General features: G+C 42.7%; 1 protein-coding gene and 1 long non-coding RNA gene across 3 annotated transcripts in view; one reads left to right on the top strand and one right to left on the bottom strand.

Annotated features, from left to right (window-relative positions):
* The window catches only part of LOC147025278 (uncharacterized), a 72,475-nt gene that overhangs the window by 6,206 nt on the left and 46,593 nt on the right, over positions 1-19,676 (top strand). The window contains exons 2-3 of one of the 2 annotated variants that reach the window (XM_085886119.1): positions 17,286-17,387; positions 17,608-17,703. In XM_085886119.1, coding sequence (XP_085742245.1) covers positions 17,286-17,387; positions 17,608-17,703 — 198 coding nt within the window. Of the gene's footprint in view, positions 1-17,249; positions 17,388-17,607; positions 17,704-19,676 lie in introns of both variants that reach the window. The other variant, XM_085886118.1, reaches the window with a different exon arrangement.
* LOC147025279 (uncharacterized) overlaps positions 17,381-19,676 on the bottom strand; it is a 39,367-nt gene continuing 37,071 nt past the window's right edge. The window contains exon 3 of the long non-coding RNA XR_015059437.1: positions 17,381-17,669. This is a non-coding gene — a long non-coding RNA (uncharacterized LOC147025279). The remainder of the gene's footprint in view (positions 17,670-19,676) is intronic.

The raw sequence follows: 19,676 nt of genomic DNA, 5'->3' as shown, positions 1-19,676 counted from the left end.
GGACCCAAAATAACCAAAAGTCACCAAGGACCCAAAATACCCTGAAGACCCAAATGTCACTGAGGACCCAAAAGACCCTGAAGACCCAAAAGTCCCTGAGGATCCAAAAGACCCTGAAGATTCAAAAGTCATTGAGGACCCAAAAGATCCCGAATACTCAAAAGTCACGAAGGATCCAAAAGACTCCGGAAAACCAAAATACCGGAGGACCAAAAAGACCCCAAGGACCCAAAAGCCACTGAGGACCTAAAATACCCCAAACACCTTAAAAGACCCCAAAGACTCTGAATACCCAAAGGACCCTGAAGATCCAAAAGTCACCAAGGACCCAAAATACCATGAAGACCCAAAATACCCCAAAAACCCTGAAGACCCAAAAGTCACTGAGGACCCAAAATAACCAAAAGACCCAAAAGTCACCAAGGACTCAAAATACCCTGAAGACCCCAAAGTCTCCAAGGACCCAAAAGTTACTGAGGACCTAAAATACCCCGAACACCTTAAAAGACTCCAAAGACTCTGAAGACCCAAAAGACCCTGAAGACCCACAAGTCACCAAGGACCCAAAATACCATGAAGACCCAAAAATACCCCAAAAACCCTGAAGACCCAAAAGTCACCGAGAACCCAAAATAACCAAAAGACCCAAAGGTCACTGAGGACCCAAAAGACTTGAAGCCTCAAAAGTCCCCAAAGACCATGAAGATCTAAAAGACCCTCAAGACCCAAAAGTCACCAAGGACCCAAAAGACCCTGAAGTCCCAAATGTCACTGAGGACCCAAAAGACCCAAAAGTCCCTGAGGACCCAAAAGACCCTGAAGATTCAAAAGTCACCGAGGACCCAAAAGATCCTGAATACTCAAAAGTCACGAAGGATCCAAAAGACTCTGAAAAACCAAAAGACCGGAGGACCAAAAAGACCCCAAGGACCCAAAAGGCCTCTTAGACCCTTTTGACCCCTTAGACGTTAACACCATTGAGACCCCTTACACCTTTCAGACAGATTAGACAGCTTCGACCCTTGACCACTGAGCCTACTTGGACCTTTTTATATTCCAGATAAATTTCAAATAAATATATCAGCAATATTTCAAAGAAATTTGTGCAAAATAAATGTTTCTATTATGATTGGTGTAAATCATGCCAACACAGCAAATTGGTGATATTAATCTCTGCAACGACGTGTGGAGAGGCAAGTGTAGCGAGTCTAATATATACAGCTCATTCTAACCACATGCCTGGTGTTGGCTTAATGGGTAGGGAGGTGGGCTTGGGATCCTATGGTCCTGAGTTCAAATCCTGTTCTGCCATTGAATTAGTACCAGGTGGGGTTGAGTCAGCCTGTCATCCTTCTGAGGTCAGCAAAATGAGTACCAGCTTTTTGGGATGATTGAGCCATTTGAGTCTCCTGTGTTGGAGTGGTGACCTGTCCAGGATTGTGCCCAATAGCCTAGGACTGCTTTGGTAGCACCAATGTTCTGTACAGAGCATGGTCCCGATGGATTTGGATTCTAACCACTGACTTACTGACATTAATGTTTGGTACGTTCTGGGTGACAGAAAGCTGATATTTTGTGTGCCGATGGACATCGAAGCCAATACACCGGGAATCTCACAGAACTGTTGGAAAATGTCCGTAAATGAAAAAAATAAATGCAGGTGAGCAACCAGAGACAATGGGGGAAGCACAGTAATTTCACATGCCGACGGACATCAAAGCCAATACACTGGGAAAAATCACAGAACCGTTGGAAAGCATCAGTAAATGAAAAAAATAAAAATGCAGGTGAGCAACCCAAGACAATTGAGCATGATTCCTTAATGCTTACAACGTGTAAGCATACCCCACTAGTCTATGTATAAAGCTAACCTAAGAATCATATTCGTGACTTACCTATGTTCATCATCCCTAATTGTTTTGTTACTTTGATTTCATTAATCGAGATCGAGATATGAGCAAAAGAGAATAAATGACGTAAAAACCCGGCCCAAAGTCCAAGAGAAGCAGTGTATTGGGGCATGTCTGCTCTGTAAGGCGAGGAGTTTAAATTTCCCATCCAGTTTTTAGCTTATCTGAAATTTACATTCCAGATGAGGTATTCTCTTCGTGCACCATCCATCCATCTTTTTATCCATCCGTCTCCTTTTTTGACTTCTCCAGCCAAACCATCAGGCTTATCCGGCTGAAATTTGGCAGCAACGTTCTTCTCGTGACTCATAACGGGAATTGCAAAGCTCATTCGGGTCACATGACTTTAAGTAGGTAAAAATGGCCGACTTAGTAAATTTCTTCAAAAATCTTCTCGAGACCCACCAGTCAGAATGCTACCAAATTTTGGTTACAACATTGGGCCAGGGTTGGGATGTTCATTTTCCGAAGTCGTTCTTATCATGTGATCTGAAATGTGTCAAGATGGCCAACTTCGTCAATTTTGGGGAAAATCGTATCACTTATTTCAAAAATCTTCTTATTCAGACCCACCAGTCAGAATGCTACCAAATTTGGGTTCCAACATAAAGATAGGGTCCTGATGTTAAATTGCAGAGGCCATGCCAATCACATGACCAGAAGTGTGTCAAAATGGCAGTCCCACAAATTCCTTCCAAAATATTCTTCTGATCCACCAGTCAGAATGCTACCACATTTGGGTTACAACATGAGGCCACTGTCGGGATGTTAAATTGTGGAGGTCATTCTGATCACGGCACCAGAAGTGTGTCAAAATGGCGGTCCCACAAATTCCTTCTAAAATCTTCTTCTGATCCACCAGTCAGAATGCTACCACATTTGGGTTACAACATGAGGCCACTGTAGGGATATTAAATTGTGGAGGTCATTCTGATCACGGCACCAGAAGTGTATCAAAATGGCTGACTTCATCAATTTTTGTGAAAATCGTGTAAATTCCTTCAAAAATCTTATTCTCCAGACCCACCAGTCAGAATGCTACCAAATTTGGGTCACAACATTCAGCCTGGGAAGGGATGATAAATTGTTGAGGGCATTCTGATCACGGTACCAGAAGTGTGTCAAAATGGCCGACTTCATCAATTTTTGTGAAAATCACGTAAATTCCTTCAAAAAATCTTATTCTCCAGACCCACCAGCCAGAATGCTACCAAATTTAAATTACTACATTAGGCCTGTTAGGGATGTTAAATTGTGGAGGTCATTCTGATCACGGTACCAGAAGTGTGTCAAAATGGCCGACTTCATCAATTTTTGTGAAAATCGCGTAAATTCCTTCAAAAATCATATTCTCCAGACTCACCAGTCAGAATGCTACCAAATTTGGGTTGCAACATTAGGCCTGGGAAGGGATGTTAAATTGAGGAGGTCATTCTGATCACGGTACCAGAAGTGTGTCAAAATGGCCGACTTCATCAATTTTTGTGAAAATCGCGTAAATTCCTTCAAAAATCATATTCTCCAGACTCACCAGTCAGAATGCTACCAAATTTGGGTTGCAACATTAGGACAGGGCATAGATAAGCTACAGGTCCAGTGGTCCTATTTTTACCCTCGCTAAAGAGGAGGGTATTGCGTTTGAGTACATTTGTTTGTTTGTTTGTTTGTCTGTTTGTTTGTTTATCAGCACAGAACTTTAGTGTTTTTCTCCGCAACCGCTTGTCGGATTGAGACGAGTTTTTCACCATTGGTGTGACTACTCATGTAGAATGTTCTAATCATAATTATGACATAATATGTCACCTGGTGTGGCAGCCATGTTGGAAAAACGGGAAAAATTTTGACTTCTGTATCTCTGAAACCGCAACAAGGAAAAAAATTGAAACTTGGCACATGGCAAATACTCATGTAGAATAAGTGTTATTTTTATTATGTCATAGGTGCCTTCGTTATGACGACAAAATTGCATATGCATCACATTATATCTGATCAGTATGAAAATTTTTGAGGGTAATCTTGGGAAAAAATGGTCCACAGAAAAAAACTTAATGACGTCATCAGTCACGAGATTCGGCAGCCTTGTTTTTTTCAGTGTTCAAAAATCATCTCTGAAGTGGCTGAACAGATAAAGGTGAAGCTTTACACGTATGACCGCCTTTCCATGAGTAACTAGAGGGGGAGCACTCGGTAGAGTGCAAAACCTCTGCCGCCAATACTGCCGGGTCACTTAAGTGAACCTGATATCCTCTTCATTGTAGGTCAAAATGGATCAGACTCTTATGAACCACGATTGAATAAACTAAACTAGATCGACGCGCATGTAGAAATGCCAAAAAAATAAAATCGAAAATTTTTTGAAAAAAAAGTTGCAAAATTTCTGGGTTTTTTTCTCTAACATTTTTGGGGGGGTTGGAAATCACTTAAAACATGTAGAAATGCAAAAAAAAAAATTCAAATATTTTTCAAATAAAATCGAAATTTTTTTGAAAAAAAGTTGCAAAATTGTTTTTTTTTTCTCTAACAAATTTCTTTTTTTTTTGGTTGGAAATCACTTAAAACATGTAGAAATGCAAAAACAAAAATTCAAATATCTTTTCAAAATGGCCGCCATAGCGGCCACATTGGACTTTGGACCAAGTCCAAAATCTAATGGCATGATCCTTGGACCATACCTAATCCCCCCACCAAGTTTCGTCGAAATCCGTCCAGGAGTTTTTCCGTAATACTGTTCACAAACAAACAAACAAACAAACAAACAGGGGTGAAAACAGTAACCTCCTTCCATCTTCGATGGCGGAGGTTAACAAAAAGTTCAGACATATGATGTCATAGGTCACATGGTTTGGCAGCCATATTGGATTTAACCTAAAACCCATAAAAAATATTCTCCAGAACGGCTGGACAAATCGTGGGGAAACTTCACACAAATGTTCCGCAAGCCAAAGGTGTACAAGTTTGTTCAGGAATAATTGATATGTCACATGGTTTGGCAGCGATATTGGGTTGAAGTAAAATATTAAATAATATTTTCTCTGGAACTGCTTAATCAATCGACGTGATCAATCGGAGTTGCCTCAGAAGTGGGACGTCTTGGTACCCGGTCATCACTGCCAGCAGTTATAAAGGAGCAGTTCTAATTATGTCTCATTAATTACCGAACACACGAGGACACAAACGCCACACAAAATACACCACACAAAAGAAGTCCTGGCCAAGGGTTGATGTTGTACTGACCTTGCCTTCCAGCTCTAACTGATAATTTAAAATAAATATAAATTTGTACTCAGTTCCTTTTTCTTTATACATTATTGGGTTCTGACTTCTGATTTACAGTATATATTCAGTCAGAGCACAAAATAGAATTGGCCGACTTCCCCACCATTCCCCCCCCACCCCAGCACCATCCACCCCCACAAACTCACACCCACCATTCTCCCCTTCCCTCACTCCCGGAGAAAGCAGGCATGATCGAAGACGCCTATGCCTCCACAGCGATGTGCGGTGAGGCATGCGAAGCACACCGATCCACACTAATGATGTCTATAAAAGTTTTCTCACCATTCCCAATAACCAAGTTCATCATCCCAAATCTGAAAAGCCAGATATTTCGACTCAATGACACCATGCAGTAAAGTCATGGGATGACCTCATTCAAACCCAAAGTTACCCTCCCATCCTGTTTAACAGGTGTCCATACACCCTCCTAACTCAAAATCTTTGCACTTTCCTTCTTACTCCACATCTTGATGATCGAACCACATAAAAAGTTTGAAAATGAACATTTATCAGAAAAATTAATTTCTCATGGCATGCATAATTAATCGACCTGTTAAAGCTACTGTCATTACATCAATAAAAAGGGAATCATAATCATGTAAAACACAAGCAAATAAATAATCAGTATTTATTTGGTAGTAAAGGAAATTTGAACAAGAATAAAAGACAAGAACGAATAGAAAGTGGGAAAGAAAGGAAAATACAGGAGTGACGTCTGTTCCACATCAGCCACTGCAATGCAGCTCTCTTCTTCCCAGAGGGATTTAATGAAGTATGCATGGAAAGGCAGAAGCACAACGATGACTAACAGGTGTCCAAGCAGAGCTGGGGAAGGTTGGCTGTGACCCACAGTCGTCGCTGTTTGCCAGCGCAGTTCTCAGCTCGCAAACGGCAAGGTGGCATGTTCTTTTTACAGGACTTTGAATTCAAAATGACACCATGTTGTTTTATCACTGGTTAACAAAAGTGTAGAATTTGCCTTCACAGCACAGGACAATTTTCCCTGAAATCCGCCGGCAAATCCAACGAATCTTCTACCAAGCCAAGAGGCGCAAAGCCAGTAACCTGACTAACTTCCATGCATGCTGTTTCCATGTCATCATTCAGGGCTAAAGCTGAAGAAGCTGCTTTGTTTTTTAACTTTACCAGTGGTTTCTCTTGCCAGGTACAATTCCAGAACTTCCACGCTGAGGTCTGGGTCAAAGCACACAAGCATCACACACAAATAGATGCTTCCACTCTTTGAATACTTCCTTATTTGACCTCCCTGAGAATGGTAATGTCAACTTTTTTTAACAATGCAAATGAAAGGACGAAGATCAATATTAAAAAAAAAAACCCATCGTCGTTTTACTAAGGCTTATTACCCCGTGCGTGAAGCGCAAAGCGGGGTTAAGCTCTCTTTCTGTCGGTCAGTGTACAGTATGATCAAGGAGCTACTTAATTTCGATTGTATTTTAAATTTTGAACACTGTCGCAAATAAATTGGAAAATGAATCAGAACACAAACCTGCAGTTTAGCAGTACTTTGGCTCTGAATTTGGCAAATTGGAAGGAGTGTCATCCCAAACGCACGTGCACACTCGTGCTAAAGCAATTGCTTCAGTCTGTCCGTCAGTCTGGCAGGGAAAAAAAATTGAAAATCATTCCAAACAGGAAACTTACTGCTTTTAGGGACTTCATAAAGGACACAAACAACAGGCACGAAGGATAAATTCAACGAGTTAAATATGGTGGTGTAAAAGAGGGTAAACTTCCATTATTCAATGTTTTTCTTTTTCGAACCCTTTAAAACTTGCATTACATCCGCCCACCCCTTATGCAGCGGGAGATGGGAGTTTTTGCAATCGTGTGTGTGTGTGTGTGTGCGTGCGTGTGTGTGTGTGTGTGTGTGTGTGTGTGTGTGTGTGTGTGCGTGCATGTGTGTGTGCGCGTGTGTGTGTGTGTGTCTGGGCCGTAACTATTGTTTTTTTTTTTAACATTCGAGCTTTTGTCATCAAATTTACAACAAAGCTTTATTGTGAGAATATGGAGAATACAAATTAATAATTTGTTGCCTGGTGTTGGCTTAATGGTAAAGGTGGTGAGCTTGGGATCCTAGCATGCTGAGTTCAAATCCTGCTTGGGCTGTTGAATTAATACCAGGTGGGGTTGACTCAGCCTGTCATGCCATCCTTCTGAAGCTGACAAAATGAGTATCAGCTTGCTGAGCCATTGGAGTATCCTGTGTTGGAGTGGTGACCTGTCCTAGATTGTGCACAATAACCCAGGGCATTCCTTCAGCAGCACTGATGCTCTGTGCAGAGTGTGGTCCCCAGTGGATGGATTTTCATCCAATTGAAATGAAATTTTAATTGTCATTTGAAATTTTGTCACCAAATTTTCAACAAAACTTTATTATGAGAACATATGGAGAAGACAAATTAAGGATTTGATCAAAGGTGCCGTTCGGCATGCGGAAGAAGTCCAAATACAAAGTGTACGGGCTTTGCATTTTCAGAAGCTTTCGAGTTTCAATTGCATTAGAAATTTGAACACCGTCGAACACAAATCGCCTTGTTTGCACGTCGTACAAAAACCTTCAGTTTTTGGCAAACTTGAACGCTGTCTCGACCAATCAAATCAGTCACTCATGCTCTCATGGTCTGAGAATTTCAGGATTCTTCTTCTTCTTCTTCTTCTTCTTCTTCTTATTATTATTCCAATAAACTGTTTCCAATAAAGTCCCATGTCCTTTTCCCTCAAGACTGTGTGGGGTAAAGTGTTCTATGAAGTCTGTATTTCTTTTTCTAGAGATCCCTCTTTCATAGCAAGTACTTTGATTCAATAGCAAGGATCTTCCATGGCAGCTGAACTTTACAGTTTGTAAAAAGCTTGGCTCTGAAATGACTTGAACACACTGATGGAAAAAAGCCTACTTATTTTGTACTTTGTGGAGAATAATGTTGCTTTTCCACAAGAGGAAATGTCATCATGCTAATTGGCTGGATGTTGGTACCTCTCTCACCAACCATGGAATTTCTGCAAAGGACTTCTCTGACTCAGGGGCGGAGTGAGCATTCGGCCATTCAAGCACTGACCGAGGGCCCGGACCATTAAGGGGCCCGGACCATTAAGGGGCCCATGCTCCAAAATAAATAAATAAATAACAAGGTTTCCGATTTCATAACTGGGAGAGGAAGGCGAGTTTAGAACGTAGATTTAAACATAGTACATTCATTGTTGAGGGTTAAAAGACAATTTCGAAGTAAAGTTATTAATTGCTGTTAAACGAAACATTTAACCTGCTTTAAACAAACAACATTTACCGCTGTTAAAGCTAGTTTCAAACTTTACAGAAAATGGTTGTTAATTAACCAGACACGCGCGTTCCAAAAATCGGGGTTTGCACCCTCTTTATCCAAAAAAATGATTAACCATTATCACCAGTATGTTTTGCTAATCTCATGGAGAAACACCACAGATTTTCAAGAGACGAGGGTGCGAATTGACTCGGTCGGTCCGAACGTCCCGCTATCTCTTTTTCTTACATCACCAGAGGGGCCGTGGAGGGGAAGAAACAAACATCGTAACAGCCCACCCTTGAATTGCCAAAGGCCACACAATAATCATTACCACCGTGTGGATACATTCGGAAATAACTACAATCCGGGCATAACCACCATCCAGATATGTTCGGAGACAGAGAGGAATGGGGGGGGGGGGGAGACGGAGAGGGGTGTGAGAGATATAGGGGTGGGGTAGAGGAGTGAGGAAGAGGGGAGAGGGGGGGATTCCGGCAGATGTGATATCCAGTTCAACGTCACACACATTGATGAATCACCCTGTCTGTGAAACACTGGGATGACAGTTAATAGCTGGGTCGGGATTCGAACCAAGGCTACACAGCTGAGAGCGAGCGTGCGTACCTCTCGGCTTTCCCGCCTTGATGTGGAGATTTATTACTTCTCAACAACTGAATCTTTTTTTTTTTTTTTACTCATTGTGATGATATAATTTATTTTTCCTTCCTACTTCTGGTTTCAAACCGCTGTATTGGATTGAAGCTTCAAGAACACGTGCCAAGTGGCTTCACCAATCACTCCACGAAATGGTTTAAGAATTTTTTAAAAACAAAACGTTTAATTTTTATTTGTGTTTATCTATGCCGAAGTGACGAGTCATATAATGGAAGATCGCACAAAAGGGGGAAGCGTGGTGTAAAATAAAATTTCACATTTTCAGCGAGCCAGCCACCACGTCCTGTTGCACTGCAGAACAACATGTGGCCAATGCAGGCGAGTGGCCCAGAAACCTTGTTCAAGTCGATCGATATCATGGAGGATGGTAGAACTCCACATAGGGGGACTGATACTGGAATAAGGTATTCATTGACAGTGCGAATACTGTACAGCGCTAGCCAAGTGGGCCAAGCACTCAAGGAAGCATTCCAATGAAACGGTTTATAAGGAATGGGTGGCTTGGCAAGCAATGATCCGTCATATTAAACACCTACTGGAGACACCCAAGCAATGTCCAAATTGGACAAATGAGCACTTTCTTCAACAGTTGGAACTACTGCTAATTTCAATTCTGGAGCTGAAATGTTGTAATTCAGCTTAGTTTAAGAGATTCTCGAGGTTATCGCATGTGCGGAAATGAAATAAAGCCACGAACGCTGGCGTCTCTGGGCGTTTATAAGCATTGCAATGTACTCAGAGATTCGTAGCTATGATGAACAGGCATTCGATAATATAAGTGAGGAAACTGAAATAAAACATCTTTATCGTTAAGAAATCATTGCACCTGTTCCAAATCAAGGCATGGTTGAGCAGGCCAAAAAACATGGTGGCTTCATACTCCAGCGAGGTTACCCAGGATAGGTCTTAAGACCCCAGAGAGTGAGGTGGCCGAGGATGCGCCTGATAAAGGATATGATTAAATAAGGTCGTTAATTATCTTCAAAAGGGGTGTTTGAATTAACCCAAACACCCAATTTTCACTCTTGCACTTCCTTGGAGTTCCCTTAGTATACACGAAACATTTCAGGCTGCTAGGTTTCTTGGTTTTGGAGTTATGGAGGAGACACACTGACACACACACACACACACACACACACACACACACACACACACACACACACACACATTTATTAGTATCGATTCGCCTTAAATTTACGGTCTCATTATTATTCTGCATTTGTATGCACAAATGTTTGTTTCAGAAAACATTCATTTCGCACTGTCATTCAAAATTTTATCTAGCGGGCCCAAACACTCCTTTTTGCTCAATGGCCCAGAATACCACCAGTCCTCCCCTGCTGTCTCCATGAGACTGACTCAATCTTTGAATTTTCTGAACTGAATTTCTTTCAATTGCAAATCCCCCCCCTTTTGGATTTGGCGAAGACCAACTTCCCCACCAATGTCTCCTGCTCTTCCTCTGCTCCAATTAGATCATCTGATCATGTGTTTGTGAAGGTCACCATCTCTCTGGCCATTCTCAGAGAACAGCCTCAATTGCTGGTGAGTTTGTAACTTCACTCAGGCAAACTGGTAGGGACTGTGAGTAGCCATCTCACTTCAGGACTAGTCTCCAACTGTACATCCACTGCCCCTGATATTAACTCAGCCTGGGAATTCTTCCACAGAAACCTGCTCTCTCTTGTCTTCAGTTATCATACTCATCCTTCCACCCATGGTACACTGAATCATTTTGTGCGGCAATTGCTTTGAAACAACTTGCCTGCTCTTCTTGGAAGGCAATTCCGACCGAAGGTAATTTCAGGTCATTCCAAAATGTCCACAAGTTTGGGTACACTCTCAGAAGAGCCAGAAAACGACATCTGTCCAACTTCAACATTGAACTTTCAAACTTGTTTCCCTCCTCTGAAATCTTGTGGTGCCTTATTACCTCCACCACAAAAGGTGAAGGAGATTATGTTTTCATCCCTTTCTCTCTGTTTGTTTGTCTGTCCATTTGTCTGTCTGTGTGCAGGATATCTCAAAAAGTTGTGGACTGATCCGGATTAAATTTTGTGGACAGGTTGGGTGTGTGACACGGACAAAATGAGTAGATTTTGGTGAAGCTCCGGATCCAGATCCGCCCACTAGAATTTTTAAAGTGATTCTTTACCATTGAGAGATAGGACTAAACTAATATATAGCATGATATCTCAAAAAGTTGTAGACGGATTCAGATGAAACTTGGTGGACATGTTGCGTGTGTGACGATGACAAATTGTTTCGATCTTGGTGAAGATCCGAATCCTGATCTGGATATGAGAATTATTTATTTTTTAAAGTGAGTCTTCACCATTGAGTGACAGGGCCATAAACGATATACAGTATAGCATATTTCAAAAATGTATTGGGCCAGATATGTTTTCATGGATCAGGAATTACGTGGTGGAGGTATGCGCTCCATGAAGTGCCCTTCTCGTTAGGTCTGTTAAGTTCATGAGTGTGCTCCCTCTCCATCCATTCCTTCACTCCAAATGGCATCACAGACGATTCCGGTCACGAGAAGGCCGAATGCCTTAATTCTGTGTTTGCCTACAAATCTTGTGCCTTCAACCCATTACTCTCTGTGCCTAACCTACCCAGTCGCAACCAACTGCTCTTGGACTCTTTGTGCCTGAGAAGGTAGAGAAGATTCTGGCAATCCTCAATTCTGGTTCTGCAACTGAATTGGATGGTATCAGCTTATGTGCCTTAATAACCTTCTCTGCTGTTCTTGCCATTTTCACTCTTTATTTGCCTTAGGTCATCTTCAATTTGCTTGGAAATCAGCAAACATCACCATATTACACAAACAAAGGTACAAAAACCAATCTCTTTAACTACAGACATAAGACCCTACTTCAGCAAGGTCATGGAATCTATCATAGCAGTTGACATAAAATCCTTCCTTTTCTCAAACAGCATGATCTCAAATTATCAATTCGGATTCAGATCAGGTCACACTACCTTGGATATGCTGCTTCGACTCTGCAAACAATGGATGGAGACCCTCAATGTCAGACATGAGACCAGGGCCAACTTTCTGGACATATCTTGAGCTTTTGGTCGAGCATCCTGTATTCCTTTCCAAATGCGATGCTTATGGCATCCAAGGTCAACTCCACTCTTGGGTTCCTGATTTCTTCTACTCTCATAGCCAATGCATGTCTCTCAAAGGAATCCATGTCTCAAAAGAAAATGACGGAAAAACTTGAACAACGCCACTGCACCAAATTTTGTGTAAAGCTTGGCGATTCCCAAGTGGAAACGATCCGCAAGATTCAACAGGCCTTCGGGAACGAAGCAATTTTTACCACACAGATAAAACAGTGGTACAACCGCTTCAAAGATGGTCGCACATCAGTGGAAAGTGAAGCACGTTCTGGTAGGCCCTCAACATCCCGAAATGAGATCGTCATTGACCAAGTGAGGAGGACCCTGCTGATGCAGGATCGTCGAATCACAATCAGAGAACTTGCAGATGAGGCGGGCGTCAGCATTGGATCCGTTCATTCCATTGTGATTGAGGATTTGGGCTTAAGGAGAATCTCAGCGAAGTTCGTGCCAAAGCTGCTAACGATCGAGCAGAAGCAACTCCGTTTGGAGATCACACAGGACATGCTGGAGACTGTGAACAGCGATCCCAACTTCTTCAACACAGTGATCACTGGCGATGAGACCACAGTGATCCGTCATTTTGTCAAAAACGAAAATCCGACGGTGCTCACTTACACTTCCTCACTCATCGGCGGTCTGTCGGCGACTGACAGCTTCTGCAGGCGGAAAAATATTCACGCATACGGATTAGGATCGCCTACATACGTGCACCAAAGCACACCTCCCTAGCTTCATTTGTTTACGCACGAAAAATTAAGGTTGGATACTTTTTCAACACACCTCGTATACCCTTGGCGATCGCCCACGACTTACCCTTGGCCCATGATCAATTGATGGCCCTATTTTTTCCCGACTAACATTTAGGGATAAAGTGCCAATAAAGAAAATGTGTCCCCATAAACAACCTATCCATAAAACTCAACATCATGAAAATCAGATGAAAATTTTTCAAGTTATGATCAAAAAGATGTTTTTTGGGCATTTGGTCACAATCCAAAAAAGGTAGGTCAAGAACACAAAACAAATGTCTGGTGCACAACTTCAGTGCAGGTCCACCATTATGATGCAAGAACATCTTGGAAGGCCAAGCGGTCTTTGAGATTCTGCATTGGCAAAATTGAGCGACAGCAAAATTGAGCGATGACAAAAAACACTTTTATTTTTTCACACCGCCATTTAACCTTGACCTTTAACCCGGAGGGGTATGATGTAAATTAAGCATAAATGCGCTGGGATGGTGCCCCTGCTACACACTTTGCTCAGCTTGACGTCGTACAAACCAAGGCCTTCAACTCTGCCCCACAGGTTGCTGCAGGGTGCACACAGTCCACCAGCAACCCCTCCCTGGTGGAACTCCCAAAATGTAGACTCACTGCTCACCTCCACTCATTCGTTCCTCTTTTTCCCTGGCTGTGGAACTAACTCCCAACGGTGTCCCTCTACCCTGCTATTGGTGTTTCCTCCATTTCTACTTCTTCTTTTTTGCTCTGTTCTTGTTCCTGTTTGGTGCTCTAGCTTTTCCATGAGCCTCGACCTTTTATACAATTAAAAAACACAAAAAAAAAAACGAGCATCTAAAGCAACAGATTGCAGAAGGAAAAGACCAAATGCACTCAGCAGCTGTAGGGGTCTCTGCTTGCACTAGACTAGAGGACCCTTCGTTGTCTTGTGAGACTTCTTCACATAGCATGCTGCCTTTTTTGCAAACAATGCAAACTCCTGGCTGCTAGCACCAGTTGTTCCGCTGATCGAATCGGTGACCCTAAGTGAAGCTATTTCTGTTTGACTGGCTCAGCAGAGACATCACATGTGGATCCCTCACTCAGCCTTGATGTGGATGCACTTTGAGTCCGTTCAAGCATCCGAATTCCCTGATGTTCAACGTCCTTTTCATTGATGAAGCGTTGGTAGCTGGAAGGGCGAAAACGGGCTCAGTGAAGAATGTTGGGGAAATCTATACCGATTATAGGGTTGTGTTGCTTTGCAATTTCTTGACTCGGTCCATCCAGATTAATCCATTTTCGAACACATTCAACATACGTCGTCCATATCTGGGCTGTGAAAGGATGTACACTGTCGTTCTTGATGAAATCGGAGTGCATTAAGGACCTCGAATTGGATTTGTCCCCTGACGTTCTGACACCTTCAGTTGAAATCATGGATCTATGAGCGCTGCCATTTTGACCACTTGCATGATGAAATCGAGCGATCTGATTTGTCCGTCGTTTGAATCACCACAAACAAACTGGCATGTTTCGGATGTCAAACTTTTGGATCAAGCATGATCGAGTTACCAACTTGCCAAATGATAGTGGAGTCAGTATTTTTTAAGTCCCGCGACTGGTGGAACGCAATGAAACGACCATGACGCCTCAGCTGACGGCCTATGGGTTTGTTTGACTTCTATGCAGTACTAAGCTGCTGGACGAAATGAGTTGAAGACCTGGTGGTTGTACTCGGAATGTGGACGAGAAGGTTTAAGGTGATAAAAATAATTCATGGTCCCTGGGGTTGAGGGGGTAGGGTGTGGGAGGTTGCAAGTTATTTTTGTAAATGTGTATCATGTCGCGCTGTTCCAGCACCATTACATGTTAGTGTTGTCACTGCTGTTCATAAAGTGACGTAGGGTTGCGCGGTTGACAGGCACGTGCGTGGTCCCGTTTTTCTGACATCTCGCCCATCTTGGAACCGATATTGCATCGTCATCCTGAAGTGTGCTGATTAAAGCTGATACGACAACAAGGCCTGAACATGTTTTGATTGGACATTCGCTTCGAAGGAAAAGAGAGGCGGTTACCTGAATTGGCGCAGGTGTGAGGGAGGGGTGACCTGTTTACTAAGGCCTAAGTCACGTTTGCTCTAGGGCGAGGACACGGCGGCCGTACGCCCTCTGAATTGACAGAAACGTGCGTCGGCCGCAGTTTCTGAGGTGGCCTCAGGGTGGCCCTACGCCGTATGGCTATATTTTACAGGTCGTAAGGTCGCCGTGGAATTATAGCACGGAGTTATAACTTTTTTTCATTTCTACGTTCGCCGTAGCAATTCGACAAGCCGAAAAAAAGAACTGGTAAAAAAAAATCCACTCGTTACCATCCGTCTGGCCGCACGTTCGCCTTAGGGCCCCCCCCCCCTTGCGGTCCCCCTGCGGTCGCCTTGCGGGCACCTTGCGTCTGCCTTGAAAATTCTATGGCCGCCGCAGGAACGCCCTAAGGTCACCGTGTGACATCAAATCAAAGACCGTACGGCACCCCCACGTTTTCGGTCTCCACAATTTATAAATACGCCGTGCGGCTCCCCGAAAAATAAAAACATATGTGACCGCTACATTGTGTGACCGTGGAAATACTGCGGCCGCCATATAATTGCTCATGGCCGTAGATTTTGGAGACCTCACGGCCGCCGTGGCAAATGTGACTTGGGCCTAAGTCACAGGTTAAAGGCTATGTCTGCATGGGAAGATTTTTTTTCAGTAATTAGTGTATAGAAAATCGAGTTATCGACTTCTACTCACCGCTGAAGGTTGATGACAATTCGTCCAGTCTGAGCGGTGTCTCATAATCCATTAAACTTGAGCACGGGTGAGTTCAGTAAAGTTCAAAAAGAAGCAAGAAATGGCTTATCACCAGTGGGCTAATTCAGCGTCGTGTCCATGAAATAATATAATCCACTCGGTAACTCAGGGGTCATTAAAGGCCATTGCCTGTGGGAATAGGCTGCTCATCAAAATGGGTGCGATGATAATAGTCCTGTGGTTGAAAGGAGTGAAAACCCACCGAACAAAGTGCTGAGACGCAGCACGTGGTACGAAGCTCCGTGAGTCAAGAGAGGAAACGCAGCGCTGAAGATCGGGCTGTGAATGCGATTTAACTCCAGCGAACTTCAGTTTAACTCCAGTGAAACTCAAGTTTGTGAGTTATTTCCACTACGGTGTAAAATGCGAGCTGTCAGGCAGGAAAGTGTCACCACATTTCCGTTCAAGCCCTCCTCAACACCCGTCCCCCGAGGAGGAGGTCCAATAGCCCGATAGTAGTGTGGGGCAAAATGATTGGTTAGAAACCAGGTTAAGAAAAAAACAACACGCCTACACTACTGCCAAGTAGTTGGACAAGTCAATGGAACAAAGTTCATGATGCAAAAATACCAACAAATTGGCATCAATGAAAAGTACACCACAGGTGTAATGAGAGACAACTTACTGAAATACATGATAATTCCCAAAAGCACGAGGACAGCACACCCAGACTCTAAATCAAACTGAACACTCTAAGATGGCTCAGAATGTTGTAAAAAGCCCTCAGTCAAAATAACATGGTCAACCACTGAACGTGATCTTCCTCTTCTTCAACGGCTACAATTATTGCCGGGTTCTTGTAGGGTTGGCTGGGGGAAGCTCGGCCCAAGTCTTTCACGAACCGGCTGGCCAGGCCTGACGTTCGAATACGGTTCGGGCAGGGATTTGGAATTTGGCCAGGGTGCCGGCGATAGCTCACCCGCTTTTCCCAACAGACATCGTGAGATCTTTAACGTTCACCAACTAATGCCAACAGACGGGACGCCCGCTTTACGTCCATCCGAGGGACGTATCACCAGCCCATTGATGAATCACCATGCCTGTGAAACACCGGGGTGGCAGTTTGCAGTTGGTTGGAGATTTGAACCCAGCATAGCCAGCTTAAAGGCGAGTGTGTGAACGTGGATTTGATCTTACGAAGAGATGGTGCAATATTGGCGGACACATACCAAAATTTATCACAAAGTCTTCGTGACATCACAAATGATTAGACAGCAAATCAACGTTTGTAAATGAATAACATTGTATATTTCCTTATGGTACCACTCATTTTGGCAATACAGTCCGTTTTGATAGATAGCTGAGATACAGCTATAATGTCAACTGTCACTATGTTCTGTGCTTTATCAGCAGTGCTTCAAAATTATTTGTGTTTAAAGCCAAGTGTGTCACCAGGGTATGGTCAGCATCTCACACTGAGGTTTGGAGCAGGTGGAATGCGACACCTGCCCCAAAGAAATGCTGACGCCTTGCAAAGCCTGAGTGGCCAACGAAATGACCTGCATACTCTGAGGCATGCCCTGAGTCAAAAAAGCAAGTTTGTTCACGCATACATCGTTATATACATTCGTGTCCTGAACAATGAAGGTCAACATGCACAAAAACAGATCAACATTTTCTTACACAATTTCAGCAACTCAGCACAAATTTAAGAGTGATGAATAACCAGATTATTTTGAATGTCAAATTCGACAGAGTGTCAGTTTAATGAATTCAAACAATAGTAAACTCTCCACACCCGTGTCATCGCCAGATCTGCATCCCCTGTATGTGTGGTCTCTGAAAAGACCTCGAGTTCTTCAGCGATCGATGAGTCTGCAAGACAGCAGTAAAGTTGGCTTCTTATCAGGTACGCAGAGTGAAAGAGCTAAAACAACAAAAGTATAGAATTGTAGTGCTTTGATAATTTCAGGAAAACGACGATTGATAAGTACATCCATAACCTCATGCAGGGTTGGGCATTTATATCTGACGGTTTATTATCTTAACTTTTTTGTTTCTAAACCAAATTAAATTAAATTTCGATACAACATCGGCACATACTTAGTTTTTTTATAATAAATTTTGATTCTTTATTTCTTAAAAATTACATCAGACAAATGGGCCCCTTTCAAATTCGTGCATTCACGACAGCGGATCATCATATTGTTCACTACCGCAAGCAATGTCTCTTGATCAATAGGGCGGATGGTAGGTGGTGATGTTTGCCTTCAATTAATCGATCGATGTTGGATGTTCCTTATAAACTTTGCCCTTCATAAATCCCCATAGGAAGAAATCTGGTGGAGTTAAATCTGCCAAATCAAAGTGTGCCTCATCTGTCATGATGACCTTGTTTGTTAAATTGTCATGCTCATTGCATTAAAAAAGAAAACAATTTTTTTAAAAAAAGATGCTCATTGCATTTAAAGTGCTCCATCAATAAAAACTTTAAAGTATTATTTGTAAAACAAAAGAAAATAATACTTAGTTATGCCAAGACTGCTTCCGGCTAGAAAGATTGCAAATGTTTCAGATATAAATGCCCCACCCTGTACAAAGTAAACAATAAAATAACTAGAAAGCATCTCAAAATGCAAAGCAAATCTGCATCTGCTTTGCTCTCAAACAAAACGACGAAGACGACAGTTAAAAAAAATTGTACATTTTATTAATTTGTGTTCTCCACAATCTCATAATAAAGGTTTGTTGAAGATTTGATGACAAAAGCTCAATTGGTAAAAATGTTATGGTTTGGACATACACACTGAATCTCAATGGTAAACAAGGATTTTGATGAAAACGTTTATGGCTGCTCAACCATCACTTCACTGATGACGTCATCCTTACATCTCGTTATTCCCCGTTTGGAGTAGAATGAGATGTGCCAAGTTTCAAATTTTTCCGATCAGCGGTTTCAGAGATATAATGTTTTAATTTTTTGTGTTTAATCCAAGATGGCTGCCATACCATGTGATTTATGACTTGATGATTTGATGACTTATTTATAATTATGATTCTTCTTCTTCTTGCGTATGGCAGCTTAGCTGCCGGGGAAGCTATCATTTCTTGGAAGCGCAACCGTGTCGCTTATGCAGTGCCCCTCTACCAGTACACTGGTACTCATTTCGCAGACCACGGAAGGATGACAAGCTGAGTCAACCCCCTGTTGTATTAATTCAGTGGTCAACGGGGCTTGAACTCAGGACCCTAGGATCCCAAGCCGCCACCCTAGCCACTGAGCCAACACCAGGCTATAATTACGATTAAAATATCTCCATGGGGGGGGGCTCCTACCCTAAAACATTTGTATGAATCGGACAAGTGGTTGCTGAGAAAAAAACAACAGAGCAAACAGAGGTCGAAGAATAAAAAAAATATTGCTAATATTAACAATAATCATGAAAATTATTTTAACAAAATTATTCATTCTCAGAATATTCTCAGAATCTTCTGAGAATATTCTTCTCCATATTCTCAGAATAAAGCATTGATGAAAATTTGATGACAAAAGCTCAAATTGCAAAGTTACGGCCCAGACAGACAGACAGACAGACAAGGGATTGCAAAACCCCGTTTTCCGCTGCATGGGGGACGGGCTAATTGTATTAGACTAGCAAATACCACTCGTCAATTTGCTTATGGGAAAACTGGGAGGGGGGAAAAAAAACAAGAGGGGAGAGAGAGATGGGTGGGAGAGAGAATGAGGGGGGAAAGTGAGGAGGTAGAGAAGGAAAGAGAGAAGAGGGAGGGGAGCGATGAGGGGTGGGGGAGTGAGGAAGGAGGTGGAGCGAGGAAAAGTGAGGAAGCAAGGAGGGGGGTAGAGTGAGGAGGGGTGGGGGA

The sequence above is a fragment of the Eptatretus burgeri genome, chromosome 6 (genome assembly GCF_056783735.1).
Source record: "Eptatretus burgeri isolate ZD-2024b chromosome 6, Ebu_testis_v1, whole genome shotgun sequence".
NCBI lineage: Eukaryota > Metazoa > Chordata > Myxini > Myxiniformes > Myxinidae > Eptatretus > Eptatretus burgeri.
This window is presented reverse-complemented; position numbering and strand designations above follow the sequence as displayed.